Genomic DNA, 17,542 nt, shown 5'->3' with positions numbered 1-17,542 from the left:
ATGAAAATATAGCTTGTTTTTGAATACTTATACAGAAAGATTGGCTCAACAGAGAGAGCAAACAGTAGCTTTTAGCTCTCAGGCAAACCAATATTTAACAGTAATTATTCCAACAAGTACTTCTATTTTACTACAATGCTATTTTATCATTTTACCTTTCATCAACAAGTAGTAGAACTAATTAGATAAAATTATTTTCATATCTGCACTTTTTATTTTTCACTTAAGTTTGGGGTCAAATGATAAACGTTTTATCCTCAAAATATTTTGGTGAAAATTCATGGCATTAGTCAAGCTCTTGTGGCCTGCCAGTTCATTGTCTTCTTCTCCTGGTTTTACATCTTTATTTCAATTTGCTTTACTATTTGAAAAAAATTCATGGGTGGTTATTTTTAAGTTGTATCAGATCTCACATGGAAGTCATAAGGACATGAATGATTAAATCAACAAAGAAATCAAACATAAGTCACCAGGGGACAACTGTAATTGAAAAACCAAAATAAAAAGAATTTAAAAAAATAAAATAAAATAAAATAAAAAAAACATAAGTCACCAGGTTAAAAGTTTATGAAATATGCTTCATGTTACAACATTGAGCTTCAAGAAAAATACAGTAAAGACTCTTTGGGGGAGAGGTTATAATGGTGGTATTTACAGACTTATTTTACTGGCAAGTTCAGATTGCAGCTGGTTTTGAGCACTATTGAATCCAAGGGCTCAACAATAGCGGCAGGACACTATCTCTCTGCCTCTCAACACTATTCTTTTCTTTGTAACTTTCAGTTTTAGGTTGTTTTTTTCCATACTATGACAAAGATGTCCGCGAGAGTATCTCTAAGCCTACATCCTACCAGTTCAGGAATCAGAGTACAAAAAGAGTGGTTCTTCCCCCACTAGTTCCCCCAAAAGTTCTGAGTCTAATTCTCATTGGCCTATATAGCCTGTTGCTGTTACATATGAATTATTGGCCCAACCTATATCACATGGCCATCCTGGGGACAAGGGTCAGGGAGGTTAAGTACCACCTGACTAATCTAAACTGACACTGGGGTAGAGATGTTTTGTAAAATAAAAAAAAAAGAAGAAGAATGTTGTCCTCAAAAGGGGAACATGGATTTCTGACAGGAAAATAATAGCCGGTTTCCATTACAATAAGTACTCCTTTTTCTTTATTTTTGAAAAAATTTTTCACTTTACTGTTTTTCATGTTTCCTGCTTGATAGACCTACATTCAATTATCAGAAACATTCGGTCTTACAAAGAAGTGAAAGGTAGGAGTGCCTTCAATGGAGTTTCCTTCGATCTGCTCCAGTTTGTGCAACTCCTGGAGACATTTGTTGGTGATGATGCCCCTTTGAGTGTCAGTGAGACCCTCACCTCCTTTTTCAAGAGCAACTATGCTGAAACAAAAGAAGAGAAAATTAGTGCCTTAGAAGAGGTGAGTAATATTGTTTATCAATGAAACAAATGAGGTTACTATTTAAATAAATCTTTCAACCTCAGTTGTTCCTAGTGTGGCTTTTCTTTAAAAATTTGCAACCCAATTTATCACTATTTCAATAAGCATGACCATTAAATATTTTATTATCAAATGTTCTAAGATCACACTCCAGGGAACTCATTCCCCTAATAATATCATGATGGCTAGTGGCAGAAGATTGTTTTGTACAGCTTTGTTTTTCCTTCACTGAAGCTTGAGGAGAAGATATATCTATGAGCAAAAATATGTGTGCACATGTATCTGTGTGTGCATTGTTTGTGCTGTGTGAGTGCGTTTACAAATGCACATACCTAGGGTTTGGTAATAGCTTGAATATATATTTTTATTTATGTGCACTGCACCCAGGTATTACATATCTTGTAAGAACTTACTACTTACTTACTTAGGTGTTAGGTAACTGCACACACATTAGCTGATATAAACAATTTATATGCTCTTATATGAAATATGTAAATTAGATTCACTAGGCATATTCAGTAATCTCATCAGCCTTAAGAGTCTTCTCAACTTAATTCTAGAGTTGATATCCCTTTTGCCTCCTCAGTTGAGTCCCCCCCACAACCATTTAACCAAATGGTATAGATTCACTTTCTTTTAGCAATTAAATCTATCTATTTATTAATTAAATAACTGTCTAATTGATATAATTAATCTAGTAAAAATTCTAAAAGGTAATTAATGTCAAGTTAGGTCAATGTTAAATATAAAAAAGAATTTTCGAACACAGTCATTTTTTATTGTTTGAATGCAGACATTCATCTCCCTTCACTACAAAACATATCCCACTAAGAAGCCAGGCCGAGCTCATGCTGTGTTTATCATTCCTGAACTAATGGAGAGGGAGTGGAAAGAATGAGTTAATGATTCTTAAGGAATGTAGTCCTCTCCCTAAATTAATGTGTTTCAATCCAATGCTGAAAATTCAATTTTTTTTTTTTTTTTTTGGTCTAGAGGTGAAATAGAAATGGTATTTAGAGGATTAAAATTAAATGCTTCATTATCCCATTAATATCATGGTTAGTCCCAAAGTAAAGTTATTTTTAGAAAAAGTACTGCACTTTTGGGGGAATAAACATAGGATGCCAGCTAGTACAATAAACAGCATGTCTTCTGCTGTATTCTAGGCTAGGCAAAATGCTTCCCGAGTTCGACGGGGCCTTCTCCTTGAAGCCCTCTTTCAGATGTGGGACAGTGATGGCTCAGGTTTCCTGGATCTGAAGGAAGTTGATGAACTCTTGTATGCGTACAAGGGGGGAATGGAAAAAGAATGTATGGAGACAGGTAAAAGTATAAGAATTTTCTTAATTTAAGTTGTGGTAACAACTTGGCTTCAAATTTCCCAATACTGTGACATATATACAGTTAAACACTGGTTGTTCTAGGACCATGAGATACAACCTTCACACCTACTAGTATGGCTATGAATTGTTCAGCTTTATTGGGATACAATTGTCATACAACGATGTATAAATTTAAGCTGTACATGTTGATTTGATACACTTATATATTGTGAAATTATTTCCATGGTAGTGTTAGCTAAAACCTCCATCACCTTACATAATTACCTTTTTTTTTTGTGGTGAGAACATTTAAGATCTACTCTTAGCAACTTTCAAGTATATAATACAGTATTGTTAACTAGGGTCACTATGCTGTACATTAGATCCTCAGAATTTATTCATCTTATAATGAAAGTTTGTACCCTTTAACCAACATCTCTCCATTTCTCCTACCCCCAGCTCCTGGGCAACCACCATTATGCACTTTGTTTCTATGAGTTTGGCTTTTTTAGATTCCACATTTATGTGAGATCATACAGTATTTGTTTTTCTCTGTCTGGCTTATTTCACTTAGCATAATGCCTTCAACATCCATCTGTGTTGTTGCAAATAGCAGGATTTCCTTCTTTTTCATGGCTGAATAATATTGCATTGTGTGTACCACAGTATGCTATGTTGCACTGGCAGCAGCCTCATGCATCTCATGTTCACCAGATCTCTTGATTGCATCATCTTCTGTTGTGCTTGACTTTTGTCATTTTGTACAGTAACATGCTGTACAGGCTTGTAGCCTAGGAGCAATAGGCTCTGCCAAATAGCCTAGGTGTGTGGTATAGGTTTGTGTATGTACACCTCTATAACCTCACAATAACGAAAATGCCAAACAACACATTTCTCAGCTGTATCCCTGTCATCAAGAGGCACATGACTGTATTTATTTGATCAGTCTCCCTGTGTGGAGCTAATCCCCCATCATGCTATTCTCTCCCCCACTACCCTTAAGTTCCAACACCCTGTACTAATCAGTCCTTCCCACACAGTTTCCCTCCTCACTCAGCTCAGGCTCTGACATCCCACACCAGATCACACTGCTGTGTGGATGCCCTTCACATACTCCTTAAGCTCTGGCATTTCATGGCAAGGCACCTTTTCATGAGATGCCCTCCTCAATTTACCCAGGCTTCTGACTCTTCTCATGCTGAGCAGACTCTCTACCTGGAAGTCCTGCTCATTCTGCGTAGGCTCTGATTCCCTGTGCTGGGCTGCCCCTCCACACAGACACACTCCTCACACTGTTAAGGTTCTGACATCCCAAGCCAGGGTGTCCCTCCATTTGAATTCCCTCCTCACCCTGCTCAGGCTTCAATACCCCATACTGGACATCTGTCCCATATGGACACCCTGTTTAACCTGCTTGGGTCCTGATAGCCTAAGCTAAATCACCTCCCTGCAGGGCCGCCCTCTTTGCTCACGTGGGCTTACAATTGCTCTTGTGCATGGATAACCCCCTCACCCTGCTTAGGCTCTGACAACCCATGCAAGGTACTTCCTGCACAGACATCCTCCTAATCCCACTTGGGTTCTGATACCCTGCTCTGGGCCACCATGGCTTCCCTTGACCAGGAGCAGACACTTACCTTGCTTTAGGATTGAGTTGTTTTAGATGAAAGAAATGAAAGGAGAAGAAGAAGAAAAAATGGAAGTAAAAGAACCTATAAGTTACTTTTAATCTAATTGGAGACTATATAAGTTAGGACCCTTTCAGTCCAAGTAATTCAACAAAACAGCACAAAGTGGGTAAGCGAAAAAAGACTTTAGTGGTTCATGTAATGGAAAGTTCAGGACTAGTTCAGGACACAACTAGGTTTTGGAGTTCAAATAATGACATTAGGACAGGTATCTCCTTCTTCTCTTTCCCCCTCTTTCAGTCTGGCCCTGTTCTCTTCTAGGTGTTGACTCCATTTTCATATACCCTTTCCCCTTGTGGTGACCAGGTTCACTCTCAGATCCTCACAGGTTTATTCAGGTCCAGTGAGAATAATAAGGAAAATGCCCTCTTTCTAATAACTCAAGTATAAGAATCTGGCATAAGTCTGGACTAAACCAACTACTCCGGCTAGGGAAACAGAATGTCCTGACTGGCTTAGATCTGAGATGCATGTTCCTCCTCTAGATCCACAAGTGGAACCTCACTCAAACACATGACCTGATGTGGGATTAGAGTAGTTTCCCCAAAGCAAAATTTGGGATACAGTTACCAGGAGAAAGATGACTGGATGCTAAAGAGCAAAAATCAACAAAAGCCTAACTCCATAAATGAGATGCTTTCATAAGATAGGATGACTAAAAGAGGCAATATTTGTTAATTGACAAGTATTTGATATAGAATAGATGCTATTATCTTTCAGGTAGAAGCCTTCTTGAGGAAGGACAGATTTTGAACTTTAAAGAGGACAGACACATACTCTATGACATTAATTTATAATAAATGTCAAATAAATTTACACATGTGCACCAGAAAACATGTACAAAAACGCTCATAGCACTATTCATAAGAGCAAAATGTTGGAGATAACCTACAGGTCCACTGATAAGAGAATAAATAAATTGATGATGGTATGCTTACAGAGTGACAGTGGTGGGAATGAATGAGTCACAGCTGCAGGAACGACATGGATGTGTATAGTAGCACAATGTTGAATAAAAAAGCAAGTTTTAGAAAACTACATATAGCATGATGCCCTTTTTCTAAAGTATACAAACAGACAAAACTAAACGACATATTATTTAGAAGTACATGTGTGTGCATGCACGAACACATAATAACACTAATGGTAAAATAAAAGGAAGGGAAATAAAGCAAAAGCAAAATTGGTACAGGGTGTGGGAGGCAGGGAGTGGAACAATGGCAGAGGCACAGAGGAAGATGTAAGTTAACGTTTAGATTTGGTAGTAGATCATGATTGTAGTATAAAAAATAAAAGAGAGATGTGATGCAGAAGTGTGCAAGGCATGGTCAGGGATCATGAATAAAATGGGAATACTGAAGCAAATAATTCCTATGTTGTACTATGAGCAAATGTTATTGGACAATGGACAGGATCCAAATATACTTTGTACCAGGGAATTGCATAATGCAAGTTGTGTTTTAATTTAATTTTATAAATATGGATTGAGGCTTACCATTGGTAATCTAATTATAAAGTGTTTAATACTGGTTTGGGACTGTGGAGGTAGGAATGGAGAGGAATGTCCACAAGATACATTGTCAAAGACTAAAAGGATAGAGTTAAGTGGTCAATTGGAAATCGAAGGTATTGGCCAAAAAGTTCATTTGTTTTTTTCCATAAGATGGCTCTAGTAGTGCTTAGTTGTCTTTAACTTCATTCGAAACATTTTGTTAGATTATATTGTGATAGCTGTCATATAAGCATGCATTAAAAAATTTATCAAAATCGGTGAATTTTTTGTATGGACATTTTAATATTGAAGATGGAAGAAAATACACAACATTTTCCACATATTATGCTTTATTATTTCAAGAAAGGTAAAAATGCAACTTAAATGCAAGAAAAGATTTGTGCAGTATGGAGAAGGTGCTATGACTTATTGAATGTGTCAAAAGTGGTCTGTGAAGTTTTGTGCTGGAGATTTCTCGCTGGATGATGCTCCGTGGTGGGGTAGACCAGCTGAAGTTGTTAGTGATTAAATCAAGACATAAATTGAGAACAATCAGTCTTATGCCATGCAGGAGATGGCCAACAAACTCAAAATATCCAAATCAATAAAAATTATTGGTGAAAATTAAAAATGCATTTTTTATTTTACAGAAAAAAACATATGGACATTTTGGCCAACCCAATAAAAGGTAGGGAGGAATCAGAGTTGACTCTGGAATTTCACTAAGTAGTAGAATTAAAAAAAAAAAAAACAACAGTAGAGAAGATGACATAGGAGTCATCTTGAGCTTGGCATAGGAAGTCACTGTAAGATGTTCTATTGGGCTTAGATGCCTTTGATATACCTGGTTTTCCATGGGGGGCAGTTGTCAGAAACTTCAGTTTGCTATAAGAAGAGAATGAAAATTCCCCCACAGATAAATGAGCTTTTGGTTGGTCCTCGGTTTTGTGTTTATGTTTTTTAGCTAAACTACACATCCAATTTCCAAAACCACATCCTGGTGATGAAGTAAGGTTGTCTTCACAACAGTTTCAGAAATACATAGAATTGGTTGTATCTGAACTCAGGGGCAATGAAGATCATGTTCTGGAAAGCCTGGTGGAGTTTCTGATGACAGCTTTAGAAAGGAGTCATATTGAGAATCTGAGGAATAGTGCCAGACAGAAGTGGCTGCACCAAATTCAACGGGCTGCAGAGACAAGTGGGGTATCCCTGGAGCCAGTGTACACTGAGACCTTTAAGGCCCTCACACAGGTATATTTCTTAAAATGATATATAAGAAGAAAAATGTCCTCATAGTATGTGGTGTTCAATGGTTGCAAAGGAAGAAAACACTAAATTCTCTTGAAATTAGTTGGGTAATGCTATAGATGTTTACTCATTTTAATACATTGCAATGACCCAAAGCCTAGGGAAGATACAACTGTAATGATTGCAGGTTGGCAAGGTAGAAGCAGAGAGGAAAGGTATGAAAGACAGAATTATGTCTTGGGATTTCAAATTTCATTTGTGCTGACATTCAGATAAACCTAGAACACAAAATAGACTGATACTGAAAAATACGAGTAGGGAGATGTGCAAGAAGGTCAAGCTACTTTCCCTTGCATGATGTTTTGGGAGTCAGTTCAAAAAGGAACTATTTAAATCATAAAGTTATTATAAAGTGGCATCCATCCTCACACAATTTTTCATAGCACTGTCTAGAAACAAGCTGAGCCTATTACAGAGTTCTGTCACTTAAAACGCATTATTCTGATGGGCCCCTGTCCAGCTTGCCACCCCCTTAGAGACTCCATCCAGCTTGCTGCTCCTCCCAGACAGTAGTACCGCAGCTATCTTCTATGCATATCACAGATTCTATTGATCCAGGGAACCTGTGTCATTTAGCTCAGTTAAATAGCAACACAATTATTGGAATAATCTCCTGAATGGCTGAAGTTTCCAATGTAGTTTGAAATGATGTGATGAGGAACAGGAGACCAATCAAGAAAAAGAGCTATTACTCCAACTTGCTTCAGAGATCTGCAGTACCCCAGGGGATATCTCACTACACTTTTGTTAGTTGCTGTATAGATCATTTATGTAGAAAAAGAGAAATAAAAGCAGAAGAAAAAAGGCATGAAAAGCAGACTCAAATATATAGAAAGAGGAGACAAATATCAAGGAAAGTGTCTCTTATGCCCTCCAATTTGTGGATATGTTTAATATATATGTTGACACACAATATTTTTAGTTACATAATAACGTTTTAGGTACAGAAAAATTTCAGTTATTTCAATTAGAAATAGTAGTTGCATAAAGTCTGCAATCTGGGACCCAATAAATCCTTTCCTAAAATGATATAAATCAAATTCATAGCCAAACTATGTTAAGAATTCCTTGAGAGAGCTTTTTCATGTTTACATCATAGTAGATGGTTAAGAAATGAGAGAAATAAACCCATCTTCTTGCCCCACCTGTCTAAAATAAATACTTACAACTAAAGCCCAGATAACATGACTATAGTTAGAGGGATTCAAGTTTTAAACCTCTAAATTGAGTAAACTCTGAGAGTTTTTGTTTATTTGTTTAGTAAACTAGTCCAGTTGACATAAAGTCAATCCATTCCACTCACTAAAACTCAGGTTTGGGGGACTTCCCATGAATATTAATATGTTCATTATTTATTCATGAAAATGAAATTATTGGGGTCAGATGCACAAACTAGCTACTGAAGGGAGACACGATTAAGAGAATAACTATTGGCAAATGCATGATTCGAAACATTTTGCCATAGGATGCTCAAGCCCATGGAAATAAGAAGATCAGTGCTCATATTTCACTCCTAGAAGAAAACCTACTACTACCTGATAAAGGGACTGTTTTGTTAAGGAATGTAGCTTGTACCTTAGAAGATGCTCCATCTGTATTAAACAAAGTGCTCTACAGGAACATGAAGGGAATCAGGTAAGAATTTCTTGAAAAGGTTGATTTCAGTCTTCTAAAAAAAATAATTCCCTTTCTGAAGTAAGTTAGCACTGAAATCCTAGTTAGCTGCCTAAGAGAGAGATGCCAGTGGTCACCACTTCTTCTAGAGTAGGAGGTGATGGGCTTCCAGTCACAGGTGATTTCACCTGGTCTTTTCTAGAGCTCACCTTAGGCATTGAATTGCTGTGTAGAGACTGGGCTTTACAACATCAGCTCAGTTATTTTTGCCCACTCTATAAATTGTTTCCTGCTTCCTGTTTATATATGTTATCTCTGTTGTTATCTGAGCTTGTTTTTTGAATCCTTCAAGTCAGACCCTCCAAACTGGTAATTTTATGAGTCTACTACTCTGACATATAATGCCAATGATTATGGAGAATTGATTAGTTCCCTGCATAGTTTAAGCTAAAGCCCCTCCTGTGCCTTTCTCCCATCCTCATGTTCCTATTCTTCAGCTTTACAGTAATAGATGAAGGGAAGCCAATACATGTCCCCCAAGTTCAACATCATGGAAACATTTTCTTCTGGAACAATTCTCGCCAGAAGACTGATCAAAATGGGTCATTGCTTGCTCTGCCTCTTCAGGATGCATATATGAGGATCTTTGGGGTCCTGGCTGTTGACACCCTGAGAGATCCCAAGAAAATAAACATCTTCTTGACTCATGAGATCAGATTCTACCAGGTAAGTCAGAGAAAAATTCTTCACTAGTAATGGTAGGATGGCCTCTCCTTCTATACTTTTTAAAAAGCAAAACCTGGAAGTAGGTTAGGGTAGAGCTATGTACAATATATAAACAGTGTCATCATACTGTTTCCAGTTCTCTCTGTGTATGTGTCAGTCTTTGGAGAGGTTCCTCATTATACATGGAAGAACTCTCAGCCTCAGTAGCACATCTATGCCTCCGACTCTCTGGGAAGATTATTAACATGTATCCTATTGAATTAATCAAAGAAGCAATTTTATACTGTAGAACCTAAATCCAGCTATTAGATTACTAATACTCACATAGTAGGAATGAACTTTTAGAAAGGATATATTTAGGTTTTATTAATAGCAGTACCTAGAAATTCTTTGCTCTTTCCAAAAATGATGGTAAATATGATATGCAGTCACATAGTTCTTGATACCAGTGTTAAAATTTTTGAGTATGAAGAATGAAGGAAAAACTTAAGTTTTAGGCCCTTTTAAGACTATAAAATAACTGGATCATTCCTACAAGCATTTAAATTTTATTTTATGGATAGAAATTACAATGAAGGAAGACTGAAAGCCTTTATGGGGGCAATGGACTGTGATGTAGCAGCAATCAGGAACTTGCTATCATTTGTTCCCCTGTAAGCCCCTGGATTCTATTTATTTATTTTCCATAGTAGAAGCTACAACACTGCCTTTTGAGAACTGGTTAATAATTTGTAGGAAGTAGAATATCATTAACGAAAATGACAATCTAATTGAGGCATTACTAATTATTTTGCTATATTATTAAAAAGAAAAGGAGACTAAATTTTTCTGTCTCTGCAGGGTGTTGCCAGTGTCTTTAGCGCTGCCTATCACTACGTCCACAGCCGGGAGCACATCCTGCATGTTGTGATCACTGGTGTCAGCTGGCTCTATGACATTACACCAGGCATTGTCTCCATCACTACGTACCTCATTGAGCCTAGCCCAGAGCAGGTAGGCAAGGCCAGGCAGTGTTAGACCTTCCCAGGGTCATAGAGTTTCTAGATGTAATTGTCTTGCTGATATTTTAAAACCATATTTAGTTAGCTATTAGTCTAACTGGGGACCTGTTTCCCATGACCCCAACTCAAGAGTCTTGGTTATGAGTGGCAGAAATCCATCTCACATTGCCTTAGACAAAAAGGGGAATTGATTAACTCATGTGACCAACATGAAGAAAGGGCAGGTGTCAGGCTGGCTTCCATGATGACCAGATCCAGGGATTTGATGCCAACAGGGTTCTCTCATGTTCTTTTCTCTCCCCCGTTCTCATGGTTGCTTCCCTCTGCACTTTGGCTTTGTACTTCCAGCTAAAGATGGGCTTTCTCCATGGGGCAAGCCAGTTGCTTAGTAGCTAGAAAAGAATCTTTCCTTCCTGTTACAATTTGGAAACCCCATGAAAGAAAATTCATTTTGATATGCTGAGATATACCCCTCTGACCAGGATGGGGAGTTTGCAGTAACTGGAGCCCCCACCAGAATCATATGGGTGAAGTGGGAAGGGATAAGGCACTACTGTTTTTGGAAGGACACAGTTACATCACACTAATTTTTAAAAAGACCCTCTAACTATAATGTGATGCATTTTTGCTGGTTATGGATGCTGTTTCTGGGGTGGGGTGGGGACAAGAGTCTCCAAGTGCCCTTGAAACTGGGTGGACCAGCAGTATGTATCTGTGGGGAGGGGGGCAGGGGCTAAGGGCAACTTAGTGTGGAGGCAGACCACCAAGTCTGATAGGCCACAGTCATAGTGAGGCTGAAATGTGTGCTGTTCAAGGAGGATTCCACTTGGCCAGTGTCTCTCCACTCTTAAGCACCTTGTTGGGGCCTTAATGGAAATGACACCTAGGGCACCGTGAAAGACAATAAAATTTCCCATGGCAGTCAGCAAGAAGCATGACTTCAAGGGTGGTAGTTTCAGAATTGCAATGCTGCAGACAAGGCCACAAAGGTTACTGTCCACCTAACCCAGGCCATCATATGGAGGTGAAGACCATCCCAAAGGGGTGGAGAGGAGGACCACTCAGCAGCAGGGTCTGGGTGGGGTCACAGCCAAGCTGAGACCAATACAGCTATCTAAAGATAAGCTTAGGGGCTTATCCTAGGTGAAAGACACTATGGTGAGGTTTTGGTGTTAAAAATGGTTGAGGGTAGCTATAGGGATACCTTTTTTCAAGCACTCAGCTATGATAACTTTCTAAGCCTCCTTCTTCCTCTTTTGCAGGCCCTCCAGGTCTACTCTCCTCTCTTCTCTAGTCTGCTCTGTGCCTCAGAAAGTAGACAGTGTTAGTGGTGTCTTAGAAGCAGAGAATCTTTTCTGGCTGTGGTCCCTGAAAGACGAAAGGATGAGAGAAGAGTCAGGGAGCTGACAGTATGAGAAAGCTTAGACACCCTGTTGCTGACTCTGAGATGTATAGGGCTATGCCCCAAGACCCAAGGTCTCTAAGAGCCAAGGGTAGTGCCCAGCTGATAGCCATCAAGGAAACCAAGACCTCAGTCTTTTATTTCCCTGAGGTCTTTGAGAGACAAGTGGCTAACACTTGTACCTGGTTTGCTATCTTAAGTCATATCAATATAAGCTTTTGAAGAACAAAAGCTGGAGATTAGCGAGTGCTTTCTGATGTTCACTTTTTTTCGCCTAAGGCAATACAGACTGTCTGCTTAAAGGGGCAGGAGAAGGAGGGAAACAGGGAAAATATCATACACAATTAATGTTTAACAGCCCATCATACATAATAGAAAACACTTTTTTTTCTACCTCAGGAGCTTCAAAAATGGTCTCACTCTGTCTGGAACATTCTCCCCACTTTGACCCATCACCCTGAGGTCTTACCTGAAGCAAACTACAAACTTTACCAAGGGACATAAAATTGTTTTATAAATTAGGATGTCATATCATAATTTTTTCCTCAAGACCATTTTTTAAACTACAATTTCTTCCAAGAATTATTTATAAATTTAACAAAATTCCAAGAAAAACCCCTAAATGATTTTTTAAATTGATCAAATGATTTAACTCTTCATCGGAGGAAGAATAAATACATGAGAATAGCTATAAAAAATGAGGGATGACAGGGACTTTTCAGTCTTGGTCTGGGGAAAGAATGGCTAACACTACAGGAAAGGTTAAAACAATTAAAGTGAGATTGATACATTGGCTACATAAAAATGTAAAATTTTCTTGCACCAAAGTTATAGAAAATATAAATTGCTTTTGAAAAACTGGGGAGAAATTGCCACATATCCAACAAAAGGCTAAATTGTTGTACACAAATCAGTGAGGTTTTAAGAAAATCCAAAAGAAAAATACACAAAGGCAAGTCTATAAAAGAAACTCATGCAAATGGTCATTAAACATATGGTAAAAATGTTCAATTGTTCTCATAACGAAATAAGTATAAAGTTAGTAAGAGGTAACTTTTACCTACTAAATTGAAAAAGATTTTTTAAACTATATTTTGAAATGTCTGTTAGACATCTAAGTGTAGATACTAAAAGGAAGAAACCTAGGCTAGCTAATCTAGATTTTAAATGGTATTTAAAATTGTGAGACTGGATTACACAACACTGTAAATATATTTAAAATTGCTGAATTATACACTTATGAATGGCTAAAATGATAATACAGTATTATGCTATGTATATTTTAACCAAAATAACCAAAAACAAAACAAAAATCATGAGACTGGATGAGGTGACCAAGGAAATGAGTGAAGATAGGAAAAAAAGTCTGAGGTCTGAGCCCTAAGGCACTTCAAGTGTTTGAAATCATTGTGGCTCAAAATTCTATTGACCTTGACCATAGTATAAAAACATTTTATATCCTTACCCCTTACAAACACATATACACACACTTAAAACAGAGTTTTCCAAAATAGCACCTACTTTTTACTACAGGTGATGTTTTCTAATACTTTCTTTTACATTATTTAATTCTGTTATAAAATCTTGTAAAAAGAGAAAAAAGCAAAAGATGATGAGAACTAAAGATAAATAATGTGTAATAAGAAAGTTAAGAATGACTAAATATTGGCAATGTAAAGGAAAACATGACAAGCCAATAGCAGAAGAAATAAAATGGAGGAGAAAATAATTGTAGCTCTTTCTCTGAATGATTTGCTAGGATGTTTTAACTAGGAACAGTTATCTTACTACTGCGTAATTGCCAAGGCACTTACTGAATTTATAGTTTCTTGGTCCAAGTTAAAGTAAACAAAAGACAAGCTTATTTTCAGGCATACTATTATAAGCACACACACACCCCTTTTTTATATTATGCTTCTGGTCTATGACCCTGGCTGGTTTGGCTCAGTGGATTGAGCGTCGGCCTGCGAGCTAAGTGTCGCTGGTTCGATCTTCCAGTCAGGGCACATCAGAGAAGGAAAACTCTGATTCCAAAAAACCTCCGCTGCCTTGCGGCATACCTCTTCAGGGAAAAGGCTAAGGGAGTAAACCCCGACAGAAAATCCGGAGCCGGAGTCCCTAAGGCGGTTTGACGTTGTAGTCAACACCGGCAACTCCTGCGGCGCACCTGAAGCCAAGCTGTATTGACTCCGTCTTTCCCTTGGACCCTTCAGCTGCGAAGAGAGGGTGGGTCTGCTGCATGGGCAACAGCAGACCCTCCATATCACCCTGCCCAGGCTCTGTAGCTTCGTCGCAAGATGTCGATTCAACACGGGAGGAGACAGATACTGTGTCACTCCCGAGTCGGACTGCACAGCCATTCTCGGCGGTGCAGATAGACTCTTGAGAAGCTACACCATCGTCTCTGGAGACGGACGGCTGCCGCCGCCGCTTCTGGTCTAACAGCAGAAGCAGTCAGTTTACACAATGCAGGGTAGTGGGGTGGACAGGAGAGAAATTAGCTAAAGATTTAAACTTAAAAACACAATCACGGAGAGATTCTTTAAAAAAAAAAAAAAGTCGATCAGTCTAGTATGTGTAACACCAAATAACAAACCATGGAAGAAATAAAGTAGAAAAAAAGCTAGAAGCCCACCTGCCAATGTGGGGTAATCTTTACAGTTTGCTACGTATTCTGTTGAAAACATTTCATCTAGAGTTTGGTAGAACACTTGAGGTCACAGAGTGTAGAGAGGCAAGAAAAGCAGTTGTTCTTCCAAGCAGCGCCCATCACGTAGCCCCTGAGGACCCTATTATCACAGTTTCCCTTTAATCAAATAATTTTTTTAAAAAGGTCATAAAAACCCCTTTACTTTTCCCCATTGAATTAGTCTCTCCTAAAGTTTAGTGTATTTTACAGAACATGTTAATATTACAAACTAGTCTCTACCCATAAAAAAGAAAAGTTGACCAAAACTCATGAGTCCAAACTCACCAAACTGCAGACATAGAGTGTGGACCTTTTTGTATACCGAGTATACCTCAATAAGGCTGTTAAAAAAGACATCAAAATATTCTCAGAACCCATATGTAGGTTATGACCTACAGCTTGAAACTCTCTTAGAGGTGAGGGAGACAAAGAGGAGAAAGCAAGGAGGATGAGAGGAGAGCTCAGTGAGGCAGGAAGGAAACAAGGAGCAAGTGGTGTCCCCAAAACCAAGCAAAGAAAGTGTATCAAGGAAAGAGCTGTTCATTGCATCAAATGCTGCCGGGAGGTAGAGGAAGATAATAGGGATCTGACAATGAGAGAGTCATTAGTAACCTTGATGAGAACAGTTCTGATAAAGTGTTAAAGACCTCATTGGAGAATATTTTTTATTGTACTTATTGGGGGGGGGTGTTCTGTATTTTCCAAATGTTCTACAATGCACTTTTAATTTCAGAAAAATAACATAAACACAGCATTTTATCACAATGATAAAAAATATGTTTTTGCTTTTAAACACATCTCATATTTTGAAATCTTTCTCCTTTGAACACCTCATTCCTTAATGGTATTGAATAAGTAAAATGTCACTGCACTTAAAACTAGAGGTCATCTAAACTTTTCTAATGTTTTCCTATTTGTCTGTCCCCAAAAGTTTTAATGAGAATATGAGGTCTAATTATTCTTCTCCATAATGAAATCTCTTCCTCTTTTCAAGGGTTCAGACTATGTTTTACGCAATATGATGGTCACAGGACCCCTGGGTCTAACAGAAATCCACAAAAACCCCCCTACCATCTTCAGGAAGACATGCGTCTTCAGGTATGAGAGGCATCTTCATGTCTGTTTTGTTTGATTATCAGAGCACACACCCTGGTGTGAGAGATCTGAAGGCGCAGCTGTTGCCTCTTGTTAGTGTACACTGACTCTCACTCTGATTGGGTTTTAGAGAAAAATCTCTTGACTGGATGGGTCATATTAACTCCTTTCCCTCTCAAGTCCTTTTTTTAAAACAAATTTCATTGGCCTCCCAGTGCTTAAAGTCTGCTCTATAGCATGTGGCTTGTTTCAAACAAGGTAAAAAAACAAAACAAAAAAATTTCACTGGTATTTTATATTAAAATTCCATTTTTTAAAGCATGATAGTGCTTTATTTTATATGATTTTTTTGTAAACAGGGAATGACAAATACATTCATACCACTTATCAAAGCTCCTCTTCTTAATATTAAGCAGCTCATGAACAAGTTTACTTAAGGAATGCAGGCTGGACAAAAGTGGAGAAGAATCAGAGAATGCTGTATGTAAGAAGTTCTAGGTTACTTCAAATGCCTCTCACCTGTGGAAAGCAAGGAACACAAACTATGAACAGAGGCAAAGCAGAGCTTAACTGAGAACAAACACAACCTATTGCAAAAGAGGCTGACTGCTTCTGGGTGGGGGGTGGGGGGGTTAACGTAACTGAGTGATCAATAACCTATCTCATACTGAAGACTGCGTTGATATATAAGTACCTATTCAATTAAATTTTAGTTTAGCCTCCCACCAGAATGTTCACTGAGTTTTAAGCTCTTTTCCACGTTAATTATCCCTTGTGGTTTTAAAGAGTTTTACAGAAGTGCTTGTAACACCCAGACTCATCACCTTTGATTCCTGTAACTTAGAGCTGGTACCTTTTGAGAAACTCTGCTGACCAATCAGTTTTATCTCTATGGCTGGAAAGTAGCATGATGCATCATTAGTATGGTTATTATAAAGACACGAAGTTGTGGGAGTAGCAAAAGAAAGACGTAATCTTACCTGTCATTATAGCGTTGATATTATGAATTATAAATGTCTCTTTTGAGGCTATGGCAAAGCATCAACATTTTTACTAGTACCTGAAAGGAATGACATCTCAATATTAGTATAGATGGGGGGAAGAGGAAAAGAGATTTAAAAAAAGAGATGTGTTTATACATCACTAGAGAAAGAAGCAGCCGCTCCATTTCTATGAAAACCTTGCGTCCCTCACAGGCAGATGCTGTCGACGCCCAGCTAGGGTCCCCCACGTGTCTTTTGTCAGCCACTGTAGGTAGGGTTGCTGAAGACTCATAGGACCTTTTGCTGGAGGAGGTCCCCTGAGAGATGGAGGTGCCTCAGAGTTATGTAAACACCCTCCGCACACACCCAGAGCAACTTTGAGCCATAGACTGACAAAAGGCCTCTTTCTTGCATCAAGGTGGGGCAGATTTCGACACAATTTGCCTCCTTGGGATCAGGCTAAGGTTAGACTTTACCTGAAATCACTTTCTTCCATAGCTTTCCTCCTTCCTTCTCCTGCTTTCCCCAGACTCTCACTGGTTTCTCCTGAGAGCACTCCCTCAATAAATAATTTCCCTGTCTCAGGCTCTGCTTCCAGAGCACCTGACTTTCCACCAGCACTTACTGGACAACATGTAAACAAACCAACCAACCAACCAACCAACAAAAGGAGTACTTATCGGATAAATATAGCAAAGTCAGTAAGGCAGAGTAGCGCGACAGAGCACGACTCAGGTGCTGCTGTTTTAGATGGCGCGGT

General features: G+C 38.5%; 1 protein-coding gene and 1 long non-coding RNA gene across 2 annotated transcripts in view; one reads left to right on the top strand and one right to left on the bottom strand.

The window, feature by feature from the left end:
• The window catches only part of EFCAB5 (EF-hand calcium binding domain 5), an 81,089-nt gene that overhangs the window by 48,881 nt on the left and 14,666 nt on the right, over positions 1-17,542 (top strand). The window contains exons 14-20 of the mRNA XM_090290638.1: positions 1,224-1,438; positions 2,626-2,782; positions 6,926-7,215; positions 8,738-8,907; positions 9,384-9,612; positions 10,453-10,605; positions 15,699-15,802. Coding sequence (XP_090146764.1) covers positions 1,224-1,438; positions 2,626-2,782; positions 6,926-7,215; positions 8,738-8,907; positions 9,384-9,612; positions 10,453-10,605; positions 15,699-15,802 — 1,318 coding nt within the window. The remainder of the gene's footprint in view (positions 1-1,223; positions 1,439-2,625; positions 2,783-6,925; positions 7,216-8,737; positions 8,908-9,383; positions 9,613-10,452; positions 10,606-15,698; positions 15,803-17,542) is intronic.
• Positions 1,125-17,342, bottom strand: LOC149997926 (uncharacterized). Its single transcript, XR_016513932.1, has 4 exons — positions 17,259-17,342; positions 16,780-16,859; positions 16,181-16,318; positions 1,125-1,400 (listed from the first exon to the last, which is right to left on the bottom strand). It is a non-coding gene; the product is annotated as an uncharacterized LOC149997926 (long non-coding RNA).

The sequence above is a fragment of the Furipterus horrens genome, unplaced genomic scaffold (assembly GCF_987537825.1).
Source record: "Furipterus horrens unplaced genomic scaffold, mFurHor1.1.pri manual_scaffold_11, whole genome shotgun sequence".
NCBI lineage: Eukaryota > Metazoa > Chordata > Mammalia > Chiroptera > Furipteridae > Furipterus > Furipterus horrens.
Note: the sequence above shows the minus strand (reverse complement) of the source record. Positions and strands in the feature narration are given on the sequence as shown.